Here is a 19,664-nt window from a genome sequence, read left to right as displayed (position 1 = left end):
TTTCCTTTAAATGGCTCTCTTCATATGGTTTTTGCCGTCTAGCTAGTGAAATCATTTAAAAGTTATGTTAAAGAGGAAGAACAGGGATTTCAACTCTGACATGGATGTTTTCTTTTAAAATGGCCATCGTTGATGCAATTTTTGGCTTTTTATTAGCCTAAATCAGGCCCTAGGCTTTGCCAAAAATGTGCACTTTTACAACTTACATGACTTTGATTTTAATGTTTTATTTAAAATGGTCCTCTTCATGTGGTTTTGGCTTCTACTAGCTTATCAAATCATGTCCAAATTTTGCCAAAAGAATGAAATGGCCTTTTGGATGTGTTTTCTGGCTTCTCACAAGGTTAAATCATGTCAATTTTTTGCTAAATTTGAAGAATACCATCTTTGCTTTACATGCCATTGGTATCAAAATTTTCCTTTAAAATGATATCGATTTGGCTTTTAGATTTTAATGAACTCTGCTAAACCATGTCAAATTTTGCCGAAGATCAAGAGCAGTATTTGCATGTTGCGCATTTCTTTTACTTTGGTGTTTCCTTTAAGTCTGCCTTCTTAATGTTATTTTTAGCCGCTCACCAGAGTAAACCATGTCAACATTTAACCAGCAATAAACATTGATCGTTCCAACACAATTCGCATAATACTACATATATATCAGCTTACTATTTGATAATGGAATATCAGGCTCAATAGTTTCAATCTTCTTATTACTGGGGGGCTATAGGTTGTTCATACAAAGATTACTCATAGTGATATGATAGTTCATTTCAAAGCAAAATGGAACCTGTTACCCATCAATTGCGAGTAATTTCTGTTTCATTCAATTTGTATGAACTTTGATAAACATTTTTATATCTAAATTGTTTTCTCGTTCCTTTGCTCACCCCCTGGGACAAGGAGATGTTGCGTGCTTCTCGGCCAAAGTACGTGGCTGAGCACTGTCTCAGCTGTCCAGTTTGCTTGCCATGATAGAGATGTTCATTGATAAAAGCTTATTACATTCTCATCCATTGGTGGGTTGAATTCTCATATGGGACAAGGTGAAGGTGGCACACAGGAACCGCGTGAAATGGAAGACGTGGATTCAACTTTGCCAAATGACAAAATAGAAAAAGAGAATAATTCTGTGAAAAATCACAGTACATAGATTTTCTTTGATTATTTGTTTCTTGTTTGAAATATAATGTTCTCTTTCACTGGCTGGACAACATGGATTCACATATACCACTATATTGTTTACTTTGTAGTAACACAGAAACATTATGGACCTGAGATCGTGGATTCAACTTACCTAATGAAAAAGCAAGGAAAGGTGATTGAACATTTACTAGACTACGAAAAAGGATGATGTATGAAAATGAAAGAATAGAAGTTTCCTTAGATCATTGGTTTCTCCTTCTGAATGATAAGGGGCACATCACAGAGACTAAATGCTCTCTGTTGACATCTAATGGAGTCCATCTCCCCTAGGTACCAACTTATTGATTGAATGGTCGTTTTTGGACCCACATGGAAATCACTTGTTGGGATAGTTCACAATTGCATTTTTTTGTTGGCAAGACAGGTAAATGACATATGAGTCATCATCTTGACTCTTTTACATTTTGATTGAAAAGAATTAATTGCATGTGACTCAGCTGGTGCTAATTTTCTTGCTTCCCCCTGCACATTTATACTTTTCCTATTATACAATCATTTCTATAGTTGTTGGGTATGTGGATATCATAAATCCAGATGTTTCTACAAGTGGGATAGAACACATGCAATGTGACAGTCTAGATTTTTCATTTGAGTATTTGTAACCTTGCTAATGGAGCTATAAAATGCTAAATTGGCAGTCTGTAATTTAGCCAAAAGAGTGCATGAATTGATATATTTGCTTGATTTTCTTGCAGATTGATGATTCTAATGTGTACCCGTTGTCCTTTAGTTTGATTAAAGAATGAGTTATGAGAAACTCTTTTTAGTGTTCTTTTCTGTCAAACTTATACAGTCATTAGCTCTCCAAGATTGAATCATACTACCATATTCTTTCACATATAGAGCTTTTATGAAGTATGGCTTTGCTATTTGCAGCCCTCAGACATGCCCTTTAACTGATTTATACATAAATATTTTTTTCAATAGGAGGAAAGTTTGGATGGTTCAAAATAGTACGTTTAGCTCTACTTAACCATTCTCAACTCTATATGGTGGTAGGCATAGTATCAGAAGTAGATTTGTTTAAAACAATGGGTTGTATTATAGCATCAAGGAAAATTCTAGGGGTACCAGTTCGATACCTATCAAACTTGTAATCTGGGTCGTTGGATGATAGTACAAATGTATGGAATTAGTGTATAAACAAATAGGATTAGATATTATACAAAAGAATGAGATTAAGATATGAAACAATGTAATTTAAGTCAGATACAAAGCAATAAGACCAAATTATATATGTGGTATCTTGTGATTGATACTGCTCTTCTTAGATATCAATTTGGTACTATAGCAAGACCCTAATATCATTTTCTCAGCAGTGATGTCCAATTTTCCACTATAGACCTAACTACTATGACATATCTAAATAGTTGACTGCCTGTAGGGTATATACTTTTTAACTTACTAGTTAACAGCTTAAGTTTTTAAGTCAAATTTGTATCTTAATAGGATATTAGAGTCTTGATTTATAGGAGGGTGGGTCACAAGGCTACCAGACTGCCAGCACCATTGTTGTCATGACCACCACCCTAGGACAACTACCTGCAACACCCATACTGTACAACAATGGGGAAATATGTATGAGGAAGCTAACAGGTACACGATGATTGATAATGTGATTCCACAGTAGGGTGTTTAGAATATGCTATTCCTGGTTAGGTTTATTGCAGCACTAGACACAAAAATGGTCTTATGTGGATCTCACAGCCAATAATTCCGTAAGGCTGTTGGCCACCTAAGGCAGCCCCATTACCCTTTTGATTAGACAACCGCTTTGGACAATTCAATAACCACCCCCACGCTCTTAGAATTCAGTAGTTTTATATATATCTGCAAGATAAAGAAACTTTTTTTCCCTTATTGCTTGCTTTGTTGCGTGCTGCTTTGAATATTTTGTTTCTTTTCCTTCTTTTTCACGTTGCACTTCCCACTAACTTAACATTTTTGCATGGCTTACCAGGAGCGAAAGTGACAAGCAGTCCTCCACAATTGGCTTGTTGAAAGAAGGAGGAGAAAGAAGGAAGAAAATTAAATAGAGCTTCATCTAAAGTAAAATATTTCAACTTTTGGTTTTTGTTTTTTTGTATTTTTTTTGACACCCTTTTTAAAAGAGTCTTTCCAGATTCTTAAAAGTCGTTTGACCAATGTTAATGCTTCTACTATTATGGATTAGAGCTTGGCCTTCAACAATAACTCATTTATTTGTTGGGTTTTTTTAGTGGATGAAGCAAAATTCTATACATCAAAGATATTAGGTTATCTGATTATCTGATTAAAATGGATGAAAACATCTCGATTTGTAAAACTAAGAGCTTGTTTGTTAACTATTTTTTTAGAACAATTTTTTGTTTTTCAAGAAAAAAAATGGAAAACATGTTTGATAATTAAAAACTGTTTTCTGCTTTCTGTTTTTAAGAACAAAAATCAGAGTATTTTAAGAGAACATCTTAGTTGTTTTAAGTTATTTTTTTTGAGAGTTGCTTTAAAAAATAATTATACAAACATATATAATGATTAAAAATAAAGTTGTAGATATAAAAAAATTATTTTTAAAATATATTTAAAAATATTAAAAATGCGTTAAAAACATTTTAGGTTTCCAAATATATTTTTGTTCTACAAAACATTAGAAAACAATTTTCAAAAACAAATTTTAAAAACTATTTTTTAAATTGTTTTAAAAAAGAGTTACTAAATTCTTCATTTTTTTTAACCTTAAAAAGTACGAATTTTAGATAAGAATCCTCACACTTTTTCTTGTAAAAATAACTTTTTATTTTAAAACACAATGTAAATAATTAAAATGTTGAATGGTATTTATATTAAAAATGCGTTATTTAAGTTTAAAAATATGAGAGGTTGGTTTTACAAATTTGGGATCTTTTAATCCCTTTTAATCAATTAATTCTTAATTTTTATATGCGGTTTGTGTTGTTAATAATAAAAAAGGGGTCGTCATTTGGGTTTTTGCTAAAATCTTTAGTTATATTTTTAATATCTCTTGTTATTGAAATTGAGTTTGAACAATGACATATTCAATATGGGTACCAAAAACCCACTGAAGAATCAATTTTACAACAAATTCACCTTTTTGTATTAAAACTCATCTTTTTTTATGAAATTAAAAAAAATGTTTTAGAAATATTTTTTGGTAAAACGGTTTTTGAAAGATAATTTTAAAAGTTACACTAACAATGGAAAAAGATTCATTTCAAAAGAAACCTTAAATGATGAATCACAGATGTATAATGTGAGAAGATGACTAATTAAGTGGAGTTAAAAAAACATTTGCCCTTAGCAAAAGGGTAGTCATTTGGGTTCCTTAGTCATATTTTTCATATCTCTCATGATCGAATTGAGTTTGAACGATGACATATTCAATATGGATACCAAAAAGTTGACGAGTTCACTTTTTATATTAAAACTTATTATTTCATTTGAAATTTCAAAACTTGTTGGAGAATTATTTTTGATAAAATGGTTTTTTGAAAGATAATTTACAAAGCTATATTAACGATGGAAAAATACCAATTTCAAAAGAAGACTTAAATGATGAATCACAAATGTATGAGATGACTAATTAAATGGGTTTAAAAAGCACTTGCCTTTAGCAAAGGGGTCATCATTTGGATTCTTTAGTCATATTTTTCATATCTCTCATGATCGAATTGAGTTTCAACAATGACATATTCAATAAGGGTATTAAAAAGTTAACGAGTTCACTTTTTATATTAAAACTTATTATTTCATCTGAAATTTCAAAAATTGTTGAAGAATTATTTTTGGTAAAACGGTTTTTTAAAAGAAAATTTAAAAAGTTACATTAACGATGGAAAAAGATTCATTTCCAAAGAAGACTTAAATGATGAATCATAAATGTATAAAGTGAGAAGATGACTAATTAAGTGGGGTTAAAAGGCACTTGCCTTTAGCAAAGGGGTCGTCATTTGGGTTTTTTAGTAATATTTTTCATATCTCTCATGCTCGAATTGAGTTCGAACAATGATATATTCAATATGGGTACCAAAAAGTCGATGAGTTAACTTTTTATATTAAAACTTATTATTTCATTTGAAATTTCAAAAATTAGAAAAAGACCCATTCCAAAATAAGTCTTAAATGATGAATCACAAATGTATAACGTGAGGAGATGACTAATTAAGTGGGGTTAAAAAACACTTGCCTTTAGCAAAGGGGTTGTCATTTAGGTTCTTTAGTCATATTTTTCATATCACTCATGATCGAATTGAATTTGGACGATGACATATTCAATATGGGTACCAAAAAGTGGATGAGTTCACTTTTTATTTAAAACTTATTATTTCATTTGAAATTAAAAAAATTATTTTAGTAAAACGGTTTTTTGAAAGATAATTTAAAAAGTTACACTATCGATGAAAAACGTCACATTTCAAAAGAAGCCTTAAACAAAGAAGCACAAATGTATAACGTGACAAGATAATTAGAAAGCACTTGCCTTTTGTTCCATGGGAATCGGGAGTCCAATGACAGAACCCAACCATGGCATCATATGAAGTAAGGCTTTGAGGACCCATCTCTGATTTGATTCTATAGGATTAATAAATTAAAATTTCAAGGGTCTCGATGGAACCCCAATTCCCACATCTCTTTTTCTTGTGATGGATTGAATTTTCATGTATTTGTTTTGTTATAGAATTCTACTTTCTGGGTCATTTTTCTCAACAACCAAACGGCATGAAATGGGCAGATAACATTACTTATTGGATTTGTGTCAATGAAACAAATCTGAGTACACGTGTATGCCACTGTTGTTGCCAAAGTAGCCAAAAATTGTGGGCGAGATACGCCTCCCCACCTTAACGCTCACTGAGTCATGAAATTGGTGTGCTTCTGCCACCTCTTTTCCACACCCACAACCTCCACTACCCACTTTGTACCCATTTCTATATGGCCCTCCTTTTCTCCCATTTAACCTAAATGCCATTTCATTTAAAGAGAGCTATTTAAGACTAATGATATTCCCCCCCTCATGGGTTTTTACTTAGTGGGCATGTTTGAGATATTATGTCAATTCATTTTTGACTTAAATTGAAGGGTTTTATCACAAGAGCATTCAATCCTATCATATATCTCACATGGGTTTGACCATAATTTCGAAGGTCTATTTCCTATTGTCCTTTCAACATTGCCTTATTCCATGTATTTTATACCATTTATTTGAATAATTCAAATAAGTTGTTTGATACATTATCGAATGGGTACCATGGCATTTTCTATGATTTATACTTTCACAAGATAAGGGAAAGTGCCCATTTAATGGGCTCTTTTAAGACTATATTTGAAAGGTACCAAGGGGTCTAGCAAAGATTTTATAAGATTAATAGTTATAGTATCTATTTGAAGACTATTGCCACTTAAAACCCATATAGAATTGTGTTAGAATATTCAATTTTTGCTCCTAAGCGTTCAACCAATTCATGGGCATGTCAATAATGGACAGCATGTCCCTCAAAGTGGGCATATAAAACAAAACTCCTTAGGGTGCTAGGCTCCTTTTTGTAATTAGGCAACAAACCAGGGCCTTGCTTTTGCCTTCTCCTGTTTCTGAATTGGATTTCACTTCCAAACTAGTCCACATTCATTACTCCCCTCCCTATATATATATATATATATACATGTATATAAATATACATATATATATATGTATGTGGGGAGACGCTTGAAGGAAGAAGAGTGGTGAAGCCAAGAAGCCATAGAGGAAGAGAGGCAAAAAAACACCTCCAGGAAGAAGTGAATTGAGTGATATGGAGTGGAGGAAGTGTTACCTAGATGTTGTACTAGTGCCACTTGGGCTGTTCATCACCATGGGGTATCATGTCTGGCTATGGCATAAGGTTAGAACACAACCCCTCTCAACCTTCATTGGTATGAATGTCAACGGCCGCCGGTTCTGGGTGTCAGCCATGATGAAGGTACTAAACACTAATCACCCCCACCTCATATTTCCTTCTTGTTTGATCAGAACTTGATGCTTAATTAGTTATCACATTGTCCTTTTGATTATTTTGATGATTTTGGAAGAAACTATAATGAGGGTGTTTGAATTTTTTGGCAGGACAACGATAAGAAGAACATTCTGGCGGTGCAGACTCTTCGAAATGCGATCATGGGGTCGACCCTAATGGCAACTACATCAATCCTTCTGTGCTGTGGCCTGGCTGCAGTGATAAGCAGCACATACAGTGTAAAGAAGCCACTCAATGATACCATATATGGAGCACATGGGGAGTTCATGATGGCTGTAAAGTATGTGACAATCCTCCTCTTCTTCCTCTTCTCATTCCTCTGCCACTCTCTGTCCATCAGATTTGTGAACCAAGTCAATCTCCTCATCAACACCCCACAAGACCCCATGAATGTAGCCACCCCAGAGTATGTGACAGAGGTTTTAGAGAAGGGGTTCTTCCTCAACACAGTTGGGAACAGGCTCTTCTACACAGCACTCCCTCTTCTGCTATGGATCTTTGGGCCTGTTCTGGTTTTCTTATGCTCAATCACATTTGTCCCATTGTTTTACAACCTTGACATTGTGCCTCCAAGTAGAAAGGGAAAGATGAATGAGATTGAGAACAGCGGCTTTGAGTCAGTGTAAGAACGACTAGTATATTGTATGACACCAAATAATTTGTGATTTGCTTTGAAATGTATGCAATCTAAGGCTCTGAATACTGAATTCTAATTCAAAAATCAATCTACTCACAGTCTAAAGCACTCCCTCTTTTTCTCTATTCAAAACAGAACTCAAGGAAGATCCCATAGCCCATTCTATTTATGGAATATGGAAATGTGACCCAATGTTTAGGTGTGAATGGGGAAAATGTGAGTAATATCTTGGGGTGGATCTTGAAGAGGATTGGGTAATGGGGATATTGGATAAATTCTAGGTTTTTGAGTTTTATCATTCTTTGGTTGATGAGGAATGACTAGGGTTAGTGGCTGACACAGCAGATTTTCATGTGAAGATGGATGAATCAAGCATATGTCTTCATCATCAAAGGTAGGACTCACAAAGCAAGTGCATTATTAATTGAAGGTCGGACGAGTCATCACTTCACTACTACAAAGTATTGAGGTTGACAAAGGGTGGCTTGTGGTAATAAAATACCCTAAGATTGAGGAATGGGGTATCAAGATAAGAAAATGAAATAAAAAATTGGAGAAGTGGAAACGCGGTGAAATTTCTCCACTAAAAGTATTTTTCAAAATATGACAATTAAAATTACTTCTATTTCTATTTCTTCATTTGTGAAACAATGTCTCAATTTGAGTCAGGTATAAGACATACGTACCCAAAAGGTTCGTGAGAAATTTGTTTGTCTCCCATGACTTGGGACACAAAATATGTCTTTTTTTTTTATATACTAAAAATAGCATGCCATTTTGCTTATCTATTCATTTTGGCTTTTCTAAAAAAAATTGAAAAAGAAAAAAGAGGTTTTGAATATGGGAATAGAGTCGAATAGTAGCAATATGACTTAATGATGACGATGACAGGGGCCTTAACATCATATGATCTTACGAGAACATCACAAGGTGCAGTGAAGACTAAGTGAAGACTAAGACACCCATTTTGGAATGGATGATGTATTGTGGATTTGGGCCAAATTCTATGGTCCTCAAACATGCATTTTTTTGGCACATGGTAAATTTTGGTGCCACCATATTCTCAAAGCAATAATAATACACACACATATGTATGGTGACCACACCTCAAGCACTTAGGACTTAGGAGTCCCTCTTTTCTCTAAAGGCTCCATTAAACTTACCTACTTGATAGCTTGGCAAAAGAAAGCAATAGTCGTTTGTATTTCTAAGTTTCATTTGGTTTTAAACCTATCAAACCAAAACCAAAACCAACATTAAATTGATTTAGATGGTATTTTTGCACACCCTTTAGCCTTTACCTATCAAATGCTTTATTTTTCCAATGCAATTTTGGCATCAAAGCACTTCCTTTTTTGTTTATAAAGTTTAATAGTCATACAACTCCATTGGAGGAATCTAAAGTACGATAAAGAAATGTTACTTATTATAAGATTTGAATCTAGTTTTAGATACTTAATACTTAATGCATAATCTAAGTGTTGAGGCTTTGTATCTTTTGATTATTTAAGTGATTATTTAAGTGATTGAAGACTTGAAGTTATTAAGTCGGTCTTATTTAAAAATAATGTCGATCCAATATGTTTACAACACACTTTCTAATAATTTATTTATCTTTACTAAAATTCATCATTTGTATATTTTGATGCCGTGAAAAAGCTATTGAAATAAAAAATTAAATAACTTTTTTTTTTCAAGAACTTATAGATATAGGCTATACTTGATTCTAAAAAAATTTGAAGAAAAATATGAAAAAAAAAAAAATCAAATATAAGAAAATTATTTTTTTAGTATTTTTTTTTTCTTAAAAATAGATTTTTAGGGTAAAACGATAAGCCTTTTTTTCATCCACGTTGCATATCAATATCAATAAATGGTATCTCACACGTTATCATCACGTCTCAAATCGTAACATATTCTACCTAATATACGGTGGGCTGGCTCCAGCTGGGCCCGCTCCATGGAGTTGCCCCTCCTTTTTCTCTACTGGGCCCACTTCAAGAACTTGGGCTCAGTCCATGTCCATCAAGTTCGGTTTCAGACTGGTGGGTGATTCTAAATTACTAGTATCCTACTTCTCGTGAAAATATTTCCTAGCAGCCATTTTCTAGGGAAGCAAACAGAAAATTAGTTACTTTTAACTTAGCTTTGCATGTTATTTTCTCTAACAAATAATAAGGAAATATTTAGTAAAATTTAATATTTATTACTTAATGACTTAAATTGATATTAAATTAAATTTTATTCAAATTAATGACTTAAAGCTTGTTGCTTAAATTGTTTGATAAAAATTAACTTAAAATTTATTTTAAATTATCAAATTAACATATTTATTTTCATAAATTATAATTAGGGTAAAGGAGATCGAGTAACAATGAAGATTATGAAGTAACAAAAAAAATCGTAAAGATAATTAAAGTTAATAAGAATAAAAAGATAAAATGAATATATGGTAACAATAAGTTATACCATTAAGTTATTTTATGAAACATACTTAATTTATTTAATAATTTAATTTAAATTATTAAATCACTTTAAGTTATTAAGTTGATTTACCATACACCTTATACTAATGATTTTAAATATATTTTCACAATAATTATAATAAAAATGTCAACCTCCCTATTATATTTATTTTTTATTATTATATTCTTCCTTTCCAACTTCAACTTCTTCCTCAATCTAATAGAAAGTTGGAAGGATGAGAGACTAAGAAAAGGGAGTGGGAAATATTTATTTTTAAAAAAATATTAATAAAAGAGAATTATTTAAAAAATAAATATAAAAATATATTACTTTTGATATTTTAGAATTATTTTTAGTGGAATGATTTTTTATTTTTATTTTTAAATTGTTATACTTGTGTAAAAAGCCCATAGGGAACGTCGTGCCATATACCATATATTTCTTTTCTTAATAAGAAATAATAATAACAAAAAAACAATAAAAATAGAAAGTGTAAAGGTAGTGTAGTGGGAATCAATAAAAAAGACACAAAATGGGTTAGATTGAAACATAAAGTTTGCACTATCAACCTTTGAAAAGAATCCATTATTTAAACATATATTTAGCTTTTTATAATATATATATATATATATATATATATATATATATATATATATATATATATATATATATATATATATATATATATATATATATATATATATTCTTACATCGGATAGGGGGAAAGTTTCTAACGTTATATAAGTATGGACTCCTCGTAACTCTGTAAACGCGTTTTAAAACTGTGATGACCTCTTTGGATCTAAAACGGATAATATCTACACGATTAGGAGCAGACCGTTACAAATAGTATCAGAGTCGATCTCACATCTTGATGTGGGGGTTTGTTTGATCCCGTAGGGTTGTTCGTTTATTTGGCCCCGCAATCCCGTGAAACGCAATAAGGGTGTTGTATTTATACGAGGAGTGTTTGTAATATCTCATCCCATATTGGATATGGGGAAAGTTTCTCACGTATTTTTCATATATTTTTGCATGAAGTCAAATTGTTCTCATTTCAACGAGTAGCATAAGCACATATGGGGCAAGTGCCCCCAAAAACCTAAATTCCCACTAAAGTAAAAAGCAAAAAAGACTTAACAACTAAGTCAAATTTATTTCTTTATGTGAGCTTACGGCCTTGAAACCAATTTTTTCTATTTTGCAGCCACTGCACTCGTAATTTAATAGACTGGGGAGAATATCAATATAATATTCAAAAGATTTATTTGATTTTAGCAAGTTGATGAATGTTTTTTTGGCAGAAGTGTTTAGAAAAAGTGTTTTCAAAGAAAGCATGTTTAAGAAAATCGCTTATAGTGTTTTTCTAGAAAATAATATAAATAATTTTCAACACTAAAAGTGATATTTTAAAATTTTTTATCAAATACTTAATATTTTTTCAAAAACATTATTTAAATTAAAAACGTTCTTACAATAGCCTTCAAATGAACTCTAAGAGGAATATTTGAAATACAAATTATGAAAAAATGACATCTATTTTTTAAAAACATGAAATATAATTTTTTTGAATAAAGAATTTAAAGGTAAAATATCAAAATTAAGTTATATGTACAATTTTTTAAATGTAAGTATCATAACATCCATTTTAATCTTTTATTTAAAAATAGAGGTAAGTGTAATTTTTTCACAAAAAAAAAATCTAAATAAATTTAAAATAGTGTTAATTTAATGACAAATAAAGGAGGGTAGGTCCCAACTAATTTTCTATATTTTTGTATTGAAAAAAAGAGAGGCTGAATCTTGAATAGAAAAATCCAATTGAAGCAGTCAATTTCATTTAAAGGGAGACTCAAGTATTGAGAAGCACCTGTCATCCATGATTGGGATGTAGGCTATTGAACTATTCTTACACCAAGGACAAATTGTAGCTGTGGTTTGCACTACTAGCCCAAGTCATGTTTATTTTTATATTAATTTTTATTTTCTTCCTAGAGAAATGCCTAAATTAATTGTCAATTGTCAATGCCTTGTCACCCTTCCTTAAATTATTGGGCTCACTCATGTCTTGAGTCTTGACTTGTCACAAAAGACCTACGCACCGCCCATTCAACTAACATAATAAATTGTCTCTACTATTTGATTGTATGTCCATAAGCTTTTCTATGGTGGGTCTGAGTTTAATCCATCATTTTAATAACAAAAACTCTCATCCCTTTGATGTGTAATTGTTGAACAATCAAGCTAAACCTAATCAAGTCGAACTTTATAATCAAGTCATTAGTGATAGCAACCATCATTACTTGAATCATCCAAAATAAATTATAATTAAGTCCAATTTTGTGCACCATTAGTTACAATTATCATTATTTATAGGCTACTATAATTGTTATTGTTTGCATTTCCCTACGTGGTTAGCTCTTTATGCACCATTGGTTGTAAGCTTGACTCCTACATTCCTTAGAACGAGAATAACTTGGTTGAATTCTATGCATCGCTTATAATGACTTGTCAATCAAACCATACATACATGAATAGAAAATAAAGAAAAAGACAAGATTTTTAATGTGGTTTGACCATCAATGTCATTCCTATGTCCACATAATGTATCGGCACTCAATAATTCATTAATCAGAATGAAAGAGAAGAATTACAATGGTAAAACTTTTGAAAATATCTCTCAATTACGATTGTATTCTCTAAAAAATAAAATTCTAAATATAAAATGGTTAAATACATAATAGAGACAAACTCGTCAACTAACACATAATAATAAGAGCAAATTTGTCAATTGACCTCCGTGACCCTCGACATCTCGAGTAAAACACAACAAAACTGATGTAGGCTTCACAATCTAACATGACTATCGACATTCACATCCCTCACATGATCATGACTATTTTAGCTATCAGCATAATTACTATTAGTGTTCACATCTATCACATGATCATTACTTTGTTCTTGAGTTATATTATCTTATATGTGTGAAGTCAATTTAATTAACAAACCTAATAAATCATCCAAGAGAGGGGGAGAGAGGTGAATTGCATAAATAATTTTTAACAAATAGTAGATGCAAATGGTAATAATTAAACTAATTATAAGTAAAATAAAGAAAACTAATTATAAGTAAATTATAATTTGCCTATTTCCACTTACTTTAACTTCAATTCAAAGTCTAGGGTTACATTATCAACAAAGACATTCAATCCAAAGCTTTTAAACTTTTTATACTTGAATTCTCCGACTCCACTTGCCTTCAAAAATTCCTCTCAAGATTATTAAAAGATAAAATAATAAATAACCTTTTTTAAAGAGTAGATATATACAATAAATTAATTAGAGTAGAGTGAAATCAATAAATTTGTAAATTAACATTTGATACATTATGAAATATTGGTTTGAACTCAAAAGCAATAATGATTTGCTAGTTGTTAGTATTTTATAAATGAGTTCCAATAGTCATATTTAGATCTTCAACAAGTATTATTTATTTATTTTTTATTTTTATAAGACCTTTTAAACTCCTCATATGACTAATTTTTTTATTGACCCATGGAAATTTTCTTAGCTATCATACTTAAAATTAAATATTAAATTATGATTTTCCCTTTATGATATTAGCAATAAATAAAAAAATAAAAAATAATAAAGTTTTATTTTTGGTGGGTTGGATTTAATAATGCAAGTTATGGATCACACGTGGGGCTAAGTGGGAAATTCACTGTAGAAAGTTAGGTATTACTGAAAGCAGAAAAAGCAAACAAGTGATGCTTTAAACAAAGTAGAGTGAGACTCCTTTTTAGCCATCCACCGGAGCATCAGCCCCCGGACCCCCTCCCTTCCCTTCAGGTCGGTGTTCTTTGCCCCACTTTCCTCTCTTTCTACCCCTACTCTCCCCCTTTATTTACTTCTAATACCCCTACATATATATTATGGTAATAAAAGGAATTAAGAGCGTATTTTACCCCATTTTTACTAATGAAAGTATTTTTTCTAAAAACGTTTTTAGAAAAATTATTTATCAAATATTTTTTTAGAAAACATTATAAATAATTTTTCAATATTATAAATGATTTTTTCAGATTTTTAAAAGTGTTTTCTAAATTTTATTGAACATTTATTTTTTTTTTTCTAAAATACCAAAACTCTTTTTGTTAAACAAATTCTAAAAATCATAATTTTCTTTTGACCCTTAGATTTATTATGGTTTTCAAAAATACGAAAACTCTTCTTAAAATTATTGTCAAACAAAATTTAAAAAATCTCAATATTCTTTTGATTCTTAAATTTATTATGAGTTTTAAAAATCCAAAAACACTTCCTAAAATTATTGTCAAATAGATTTTAAAAATCACAATATTCTTTTGACCCTTAGATTTATTACGGGTTTTAAAAATACGAAAACATTTCATAAAATCATTATCAAATAGACTCTAAAAATCGCAATCTTCTTTTAATCCTTAGATTTATTACGAGTTTCAAAAATACAAAACACTTCGATTTTAAAAATCACAATCTTCTTTTGACCATTTAATTTATTATAAGTTTCAAATATATGAAAATACTTTTTAAAATCATTGTCAAACCGACTCTAAAAATCGCAATCCTTTATTTGGTGTTTCAAATGAAAATGATTTTTGAATTTTGACTAGAAGAAGTGGTTGAAATTAAGGTTACATTTCTATGTGATGTGGATATCACATTTCTCTGGATCAAAACGGCAAGACGATCACAGCTGGCAAACATGTTTTCCACGAAGGATCCAACTAATGACTTAATTCGATCGTTAAAACCAACCAGGAACAGTGCTTATGGTAATTAGTGGTGATGGCGAAGGGTATTTGGGTAATCTCACACGTAAAGCAACCCACCATGTTTCTTTCACAGACGTACTGTGCTTTCTCTCCTTCGAGTATATAACTCGATTAGCCTCCTCACTTGCCCTCCCTTTTCTCTCCCTCTCTTCTCAAATTCTCACTATTTTCTTCCTTCGTCCCTAAGAAACCTCCGCTCACCGGAGCCGCCTCCACCTCCGATGGACCACAAACCGCTTCGACACGACGTTGTTTCGCATCAATCCACGACCGATTCCATGAAGCGAAGCAACTCCGAGCTGGACTTTCAGGAGTTCGTCCGGCTCCCGATCTCTCCTGTTGCGGTCGACAACGGAGCTCCGACCTCCAAGCCCGAAATTCGGTCTCCGAAAGCCAGGACTTTCCCGGAACCGGTTGTGCTTTTCGGCGTCGACGAGGACAAAACCTTTGAGGATGTTTGCGCCGGCGATTTCAGCTTCGCTCTCAAGTATGGGGTCAGTTTCTTAATTTATAATATGATTTTTAGAGTACTGAGAAGTAAAGTTGAACCAATAATCACCCACCACTTGGCAAAAATTCTCAGTGACGTGTCAACCCAGGTGAAGTGGCAAACTCTGTGCGGAGCGTGGCAACTCTGCCGCCGTAAACCCTTGCCACGTGCGTGACACGTGACTTGCGGTGATGTATGGGAGATAGACACGTCACCAGAATTTGTCTCCTGGTCGCATGACCACAACAGTAACGCCGCACCAAAATTCTCTGCTATTTTTATTTTTGGCCCTACTTCCATAATTTGAGTGTCCGGTGTCCCAAATTTCCATAAATTTCTTCAATTATTTTTTAAAAAAATTAAAATTATTTTGAATGATCACAAAACGGGTCAAACAAAAGATTTGATTTTTGTACTTATTATGACGGTTCATATACAAAAACATAATCTGAATTTTGAGGTCAAAACTTGTGTGGCTAGATATTTATAACATTAAATTATATCAAATGAATAATTTAAATGGGATGATATCTCCACGTTTTCACGTTTTGACGTATGGTTTTATGGCATTACTGTTGGGAAAAATGTCAAAATAATTTTGGAAAACTTTCCCGTCACAATCATTTGTAGAAAAATGAATGAGGTTGATTTCACATAAATTATTGGACTTAGGCACTTTAGGACCTATGCTGTGGGAAGCCCACCATTGGGCTACATGTGAAGAGTTCATTGGGTTAAGGTTATGTGAGGTGTCTCATCCAGAAAAGTGAAAAGATTCTTGGTGGTAGGGAGACCACAGACAAGGACTTATACACACTGAATTGATCATAGAAAGGGGAGAGGGGGTAAAAGGAAGAACCACCACCACCACCACCACCACTAGGAGGAAAAGTGCATCTCTGGTCCACTTTTGTGTTGATGGATTGGCACATGGGTTGGCCAATAATTTAACTTCCTGTTCTTGACTGTGAAAACAGGACGCAATGACTGGCTTTTCAGGTTGTGGGGGACTCACGGATCTTCCCTGGTATCAAAACCCCACCCCCAGGAATTCCAGTGTGACAGCTACCATTGATTCCCAGTCCTCCATCTGTGGTATGGCCTAGGAACTATGTATCTGTACTATACCCATCTGTGAAATCTCTTTCTTTGTGGTTTAATTAACTTCTGGGTGTATTGTGGAATGGTCAGTTGGAACTCCAACTTCATGTAATAAGGCTTTGGGCACAGAAAATCAAGCAAGGGGGGCGACCAGTGGTTCTTCCAGGGAGCTATCAGATGATGAAGACATCGACACAGAGTCTGGTCCATGTGAGGAGAGCACAGATCCTAATAATTTGAAGCGCATGAGAAGGTGTTATATTGAATATTGATTCCTAAGAAACCTTGAACTTGAATATCTACCCCTGTATGACCTTCTTGTTGTGGTTTCAGGATGGTTTCGAACCGGGAATCTGCCAGGAGATCAAGAAAAAGAAAGCAAGCCCACTTGGCTGATCTTGAGTTGCAGGTATCTAATATTTTTCCTTGCATGTTTTATTTGATTGACCAGATCAAAATAGAGGAAAAGAATTGGAACCTCAAGAGCTATTTGTGCTTTGAGTATTCTCAGGTTGAACAACTGAGAGGAGAAAATGCATCTCTATACAAGCAGCTAACTGACGCTAGTCAACAGTTCGGTGACGCCAATACAAATAACAGAGTACTTAAATCGGATGTTGAAGCTCTGAGAGCTAAGGTACCATAGAAATTGACCTGTCTTTTATTAGCTCTACATATATGTATGTATCCATCTCTAAAGGAATTTGTACTGTGATCGTAGGTGGAGTTAGTTGAAGGCATGGTTGCTCGAGGCTCCGTCACCAGTAGCCTGAACCATATCCTTCAAACCCATTTGAGCTCACCCCAACTCCTCAGTACTCATAATCTCTGCCGGGTGGCTAATGTCTCACCAACAATCACTGTCCGTGGAGACGACGCCTCATATTCTGGAATGACAATTTCTGGGCATAATTCAGCCGCTCTTGGACTTGAAAATGCTGAAATCCGCAATAGCGAAATCAAGAACAGAGTTATGAGTGATGGTGTGAGCTGTGCTTCAGAGATTTGGCCTTGAAAATCTCCTCCTTTCTTCACTGCATCCATGACTACAGCCCATGTCTGTATGCCCTGGAGCAATTCCTTTAGCTATTATGTAAGAAGATGTTTCTTTTTTATTTTTCTTTTTAATCCTGTGTTTTAAACTAAGAATATTTGGTGGGGTACAGAAACTTGGTTGCTTTAGTAAATCTTAGAAAAACTTCTAACAAAATCATTAAATTTAAATCCAAAGTTGATCCTATCACCATACTGCTGAGAATGAATTATATCTCAGCATTTGGATTCTTTATTCTTACAGATTTCTCAAAGAATATACAATTAACACTCACCCCATCATCAATTCAAACTCACTGAAATCAACCTTTCCATCCAGGTTCAAATCCACAACCTGAACCATCTTCTCAATCTCCTCCATGCCCCATCCTTTATCCAACCCCAAACATTCAAGCACCCTCTTCAACTCCATGGCTTCTATGTATCCATCTCCATCCTTGTCAAAAACTCTGAAGGCTTCTCTTAGCAGCTCGACCCGCTCCGCCTCGTCCTTCATCCCACTGAGCACTTCCTCCACCTGCAACTCATCCCCTTTGGAGCCACTAGGCAAGTCAAAGCTGCAGTCTCCTTCCTCATTGTGCATTAGGCCTAGCTTCTCCACAACCAACCTTGCTTTCTCCTTCTTTATTCTTCCATTACTGTCCATCCCAAACACAGCCCTCAGAGCCCCGCCCACCAAGTCATCTAGCACTGGACCTCCAGGGTTGTGATCAAGCTCCATCGAGCTTGATTGCGAGCCGCCACCGCCTAATGCTTGCACCACCATGTCCCCAATGACCCGGTACCAAACTCCAGTAATGCCCATCTTAGTATTAGTGTTAATTACAAAAGAAGGAACTAGGGACAGGAAGAAGCTGAAAGAAAAGGACACTATTGCTTCTTTGCTTGTTCCCTCTGTCTTCAGTCCATGCCTGTCTTATATAGGGAGAGCCACTGCCTATGCCATAGCAATAATAGTCCTTGAAGTTGATTAGAATCCTTTATTATTTACACACATAGCTGGCCAACTTTGTATTAATCAAATCCCACTGACAGTGCTAGAAGATTAGTCAATGCCCATAAATTAGGCTTGATCACTTGAAATAATTATTGTCCCAAAAATAAAAAGAAGAAATTAAAAAAACATTATTATTTTTTGTAGAAGTTTTTCTACAACACTTCGACCGGGACTTGCATAAAAACATTTTTTAGTTATTTTCATAAACAAAATGTTTTTTATTAATGAAAACAGTTTTCTCAGGCTTATTCTCTACAGGATGTTGTAACCTATTAAAAATACCCGACAATTTTGTCATATTTAAGTTAGAAAACCATTTTATGTTTTGAAAAACAGAAAATTGCACTTGACAACAGCTTTCAAAGAGGCCCTTCAAATTAAATCAGCTACCAAATTTTTGGTCTAATTCCCCGACTTTTTCCATTTGTAATTTAGAAGTTTAAGTACCAATTACTAGTAATGGAGTGGATTAGAACAAATATTTTAATAATTGAAGAGGAAGATGGCATAGAAACCAACTCATTAATGGGTCCTAAATTAAATTGTGGAGAAGTTTCAGGCTGTCCCTGCTTAGCTAATATTGTCTGCAGTACAGAACCTTCCTTGAAGCATCAAGTATACTGCAGTACCCAATTACAATATTCCACGTTTCTCCTGGTTCCCTGATATGTTTCTGTGAATCATTGAGATCTTCACCAGATCAAAAATGGCAATGGAAAAATAGTTCTTCAAGTCGCGTAGGAAGCACATGAGCGTTCAGAAACCGCGTTTTATAGTTGTTCAGGTTAATTTCATAGTGTTTTCTTGGATCATGCGTGGTTGTTCATATCACGTGAATGATTAATACTTTTTTTTTTTCTTTGGAGGGAGAGTTGGTATTGATTTGATTTCC

At 33.3% G+C, this 19,664-nt stretch overlaps 3 protein-coding genes across 3 annotated transcripts; 2 read left to right on the top strand and 1 right to left on the bottom strand.

Annotated features, from left to right (window-relative positions):
• The first annotated feature begins 6,743 nt into the window (after window positions 1-6,743).
• LOC100259505 (uncharacterized) lies at window positions 6,744-7,936 on the top strand. The gene is made up of 2 exons (XM_002283053.4): window positions 6,744-7,157; window positions 7,301-7,936. Exons 1-2 carry the CDS (start codon window positions 6,990-6,992, stop codon window positions 7,835-7,837), a joined length of 705 nt encoding a protein of 234 aa, XP_002283089.1. The 5' UTR covers window positions 6,744-6,989; the 3' UTR covers window positions 7,838-7,936.
• Window positions 7,937-14,901: 6,965 nt separating this feature from the next.
• Window positions 14,902-17,932, top strand: LOC100264680 (basic leucine zipper 9). Its single transcript, XM_002283023.4, has 6 exons — window positions 14,902-15,625; window positions 16,599-16,716; window positions 16,813-16,975; window positions 17,056-17,131; window positions 17,234-17,359; window positions 17,444-17,932. Exons 1-6 carry the CDS (start codon window positions 15,353-15,355, stop codon window positions 17,735-17,737), a joined length of 1,050 nt encoding a protein of 349 aa, XP_002283059.2. The 5' UTR covers window positions 14,902-15,352; the 3' UTR covers window positions 17,738-17,932.
• A 114-nt stretch (window positions 17,933-18,046) lies between these two features.
• Window positions 18,047-18,580, bottom strand: LOC100853823 (calmodulin-like protein 2). The gene has a single exon (XM_003631729.4). It carries the CDS (start codon window positions 18,578-18,580, stop codon window positions 18,047-18,049), a length of 534 nt encoding a protein of 177 aa, XP_003631777.1.
• Between the last annotated feature and the right edge of the window lie 1,084 nt (window positions 18,581-19,664).

This window comes from Vitis vinifera, chromosome 4 (assembly GCF_030704535.1).
Source record: "Vitis vinifera cultivar Pinot Noir 40024 chromosome 4, ASM3070453v1".
NCBI classification, from domain to species: domain Eukaryota; kingdom Viridiplantae; phylum Streptophyta; class Magnoliopsida; order Vitales; family Vitaceae; genus Vitis; species Vitis vinifera.
Note: the sequence above shows the minus strand (reverse complement) of the source record. Positions and strands in the feature narration are given on the sequence as shown.

Bases quoted from the DNA above. Each gene is read 5' to 3' on its own strand.
- LOC100259505 (XM_002283053.4), top strand. From the start codon at position 6,990: ATGGAGTGGAGGAAGTGTTACCTAGATGTTGTACTAGTGCCACTTGGG. The intron at 7,158-7,300 runs GTACTAAACACT...ATTTTTTGGCAG, and splicing joins GGGTGTCAGCCATGATGAAG to GACAACGATAAGAAGAACAT.
- LOC100264680 (XM_002283023.4), top strand. From the start codon at position 15,353: ATGGACCACAAACCGCTTCGACACGACGTTGTTTCGCATCAATCCACG. The intron at 16,717-16,812 runs GTATGGCCTAGG...TGGAATGGTCAG, and splicing joins TTCCCAGTCCTCCATCTGTG to TTGGAACTCCAACTTCATGT. The intron at 16,976-17,055 runs GTGTTATATTGA...TTGTGGTTTCAG, and splicing joins AATTTGAAGCGCATGAGAAG to GATGGTTTCGAACCGGGAAT.
- LOC100853823 (XM_003631729.4), bottom strand. From the start codon at position 18,580: ATGGGCATTACTGGAGTTTGGTACCGGGTCATTGGGGACATGGTGGTG.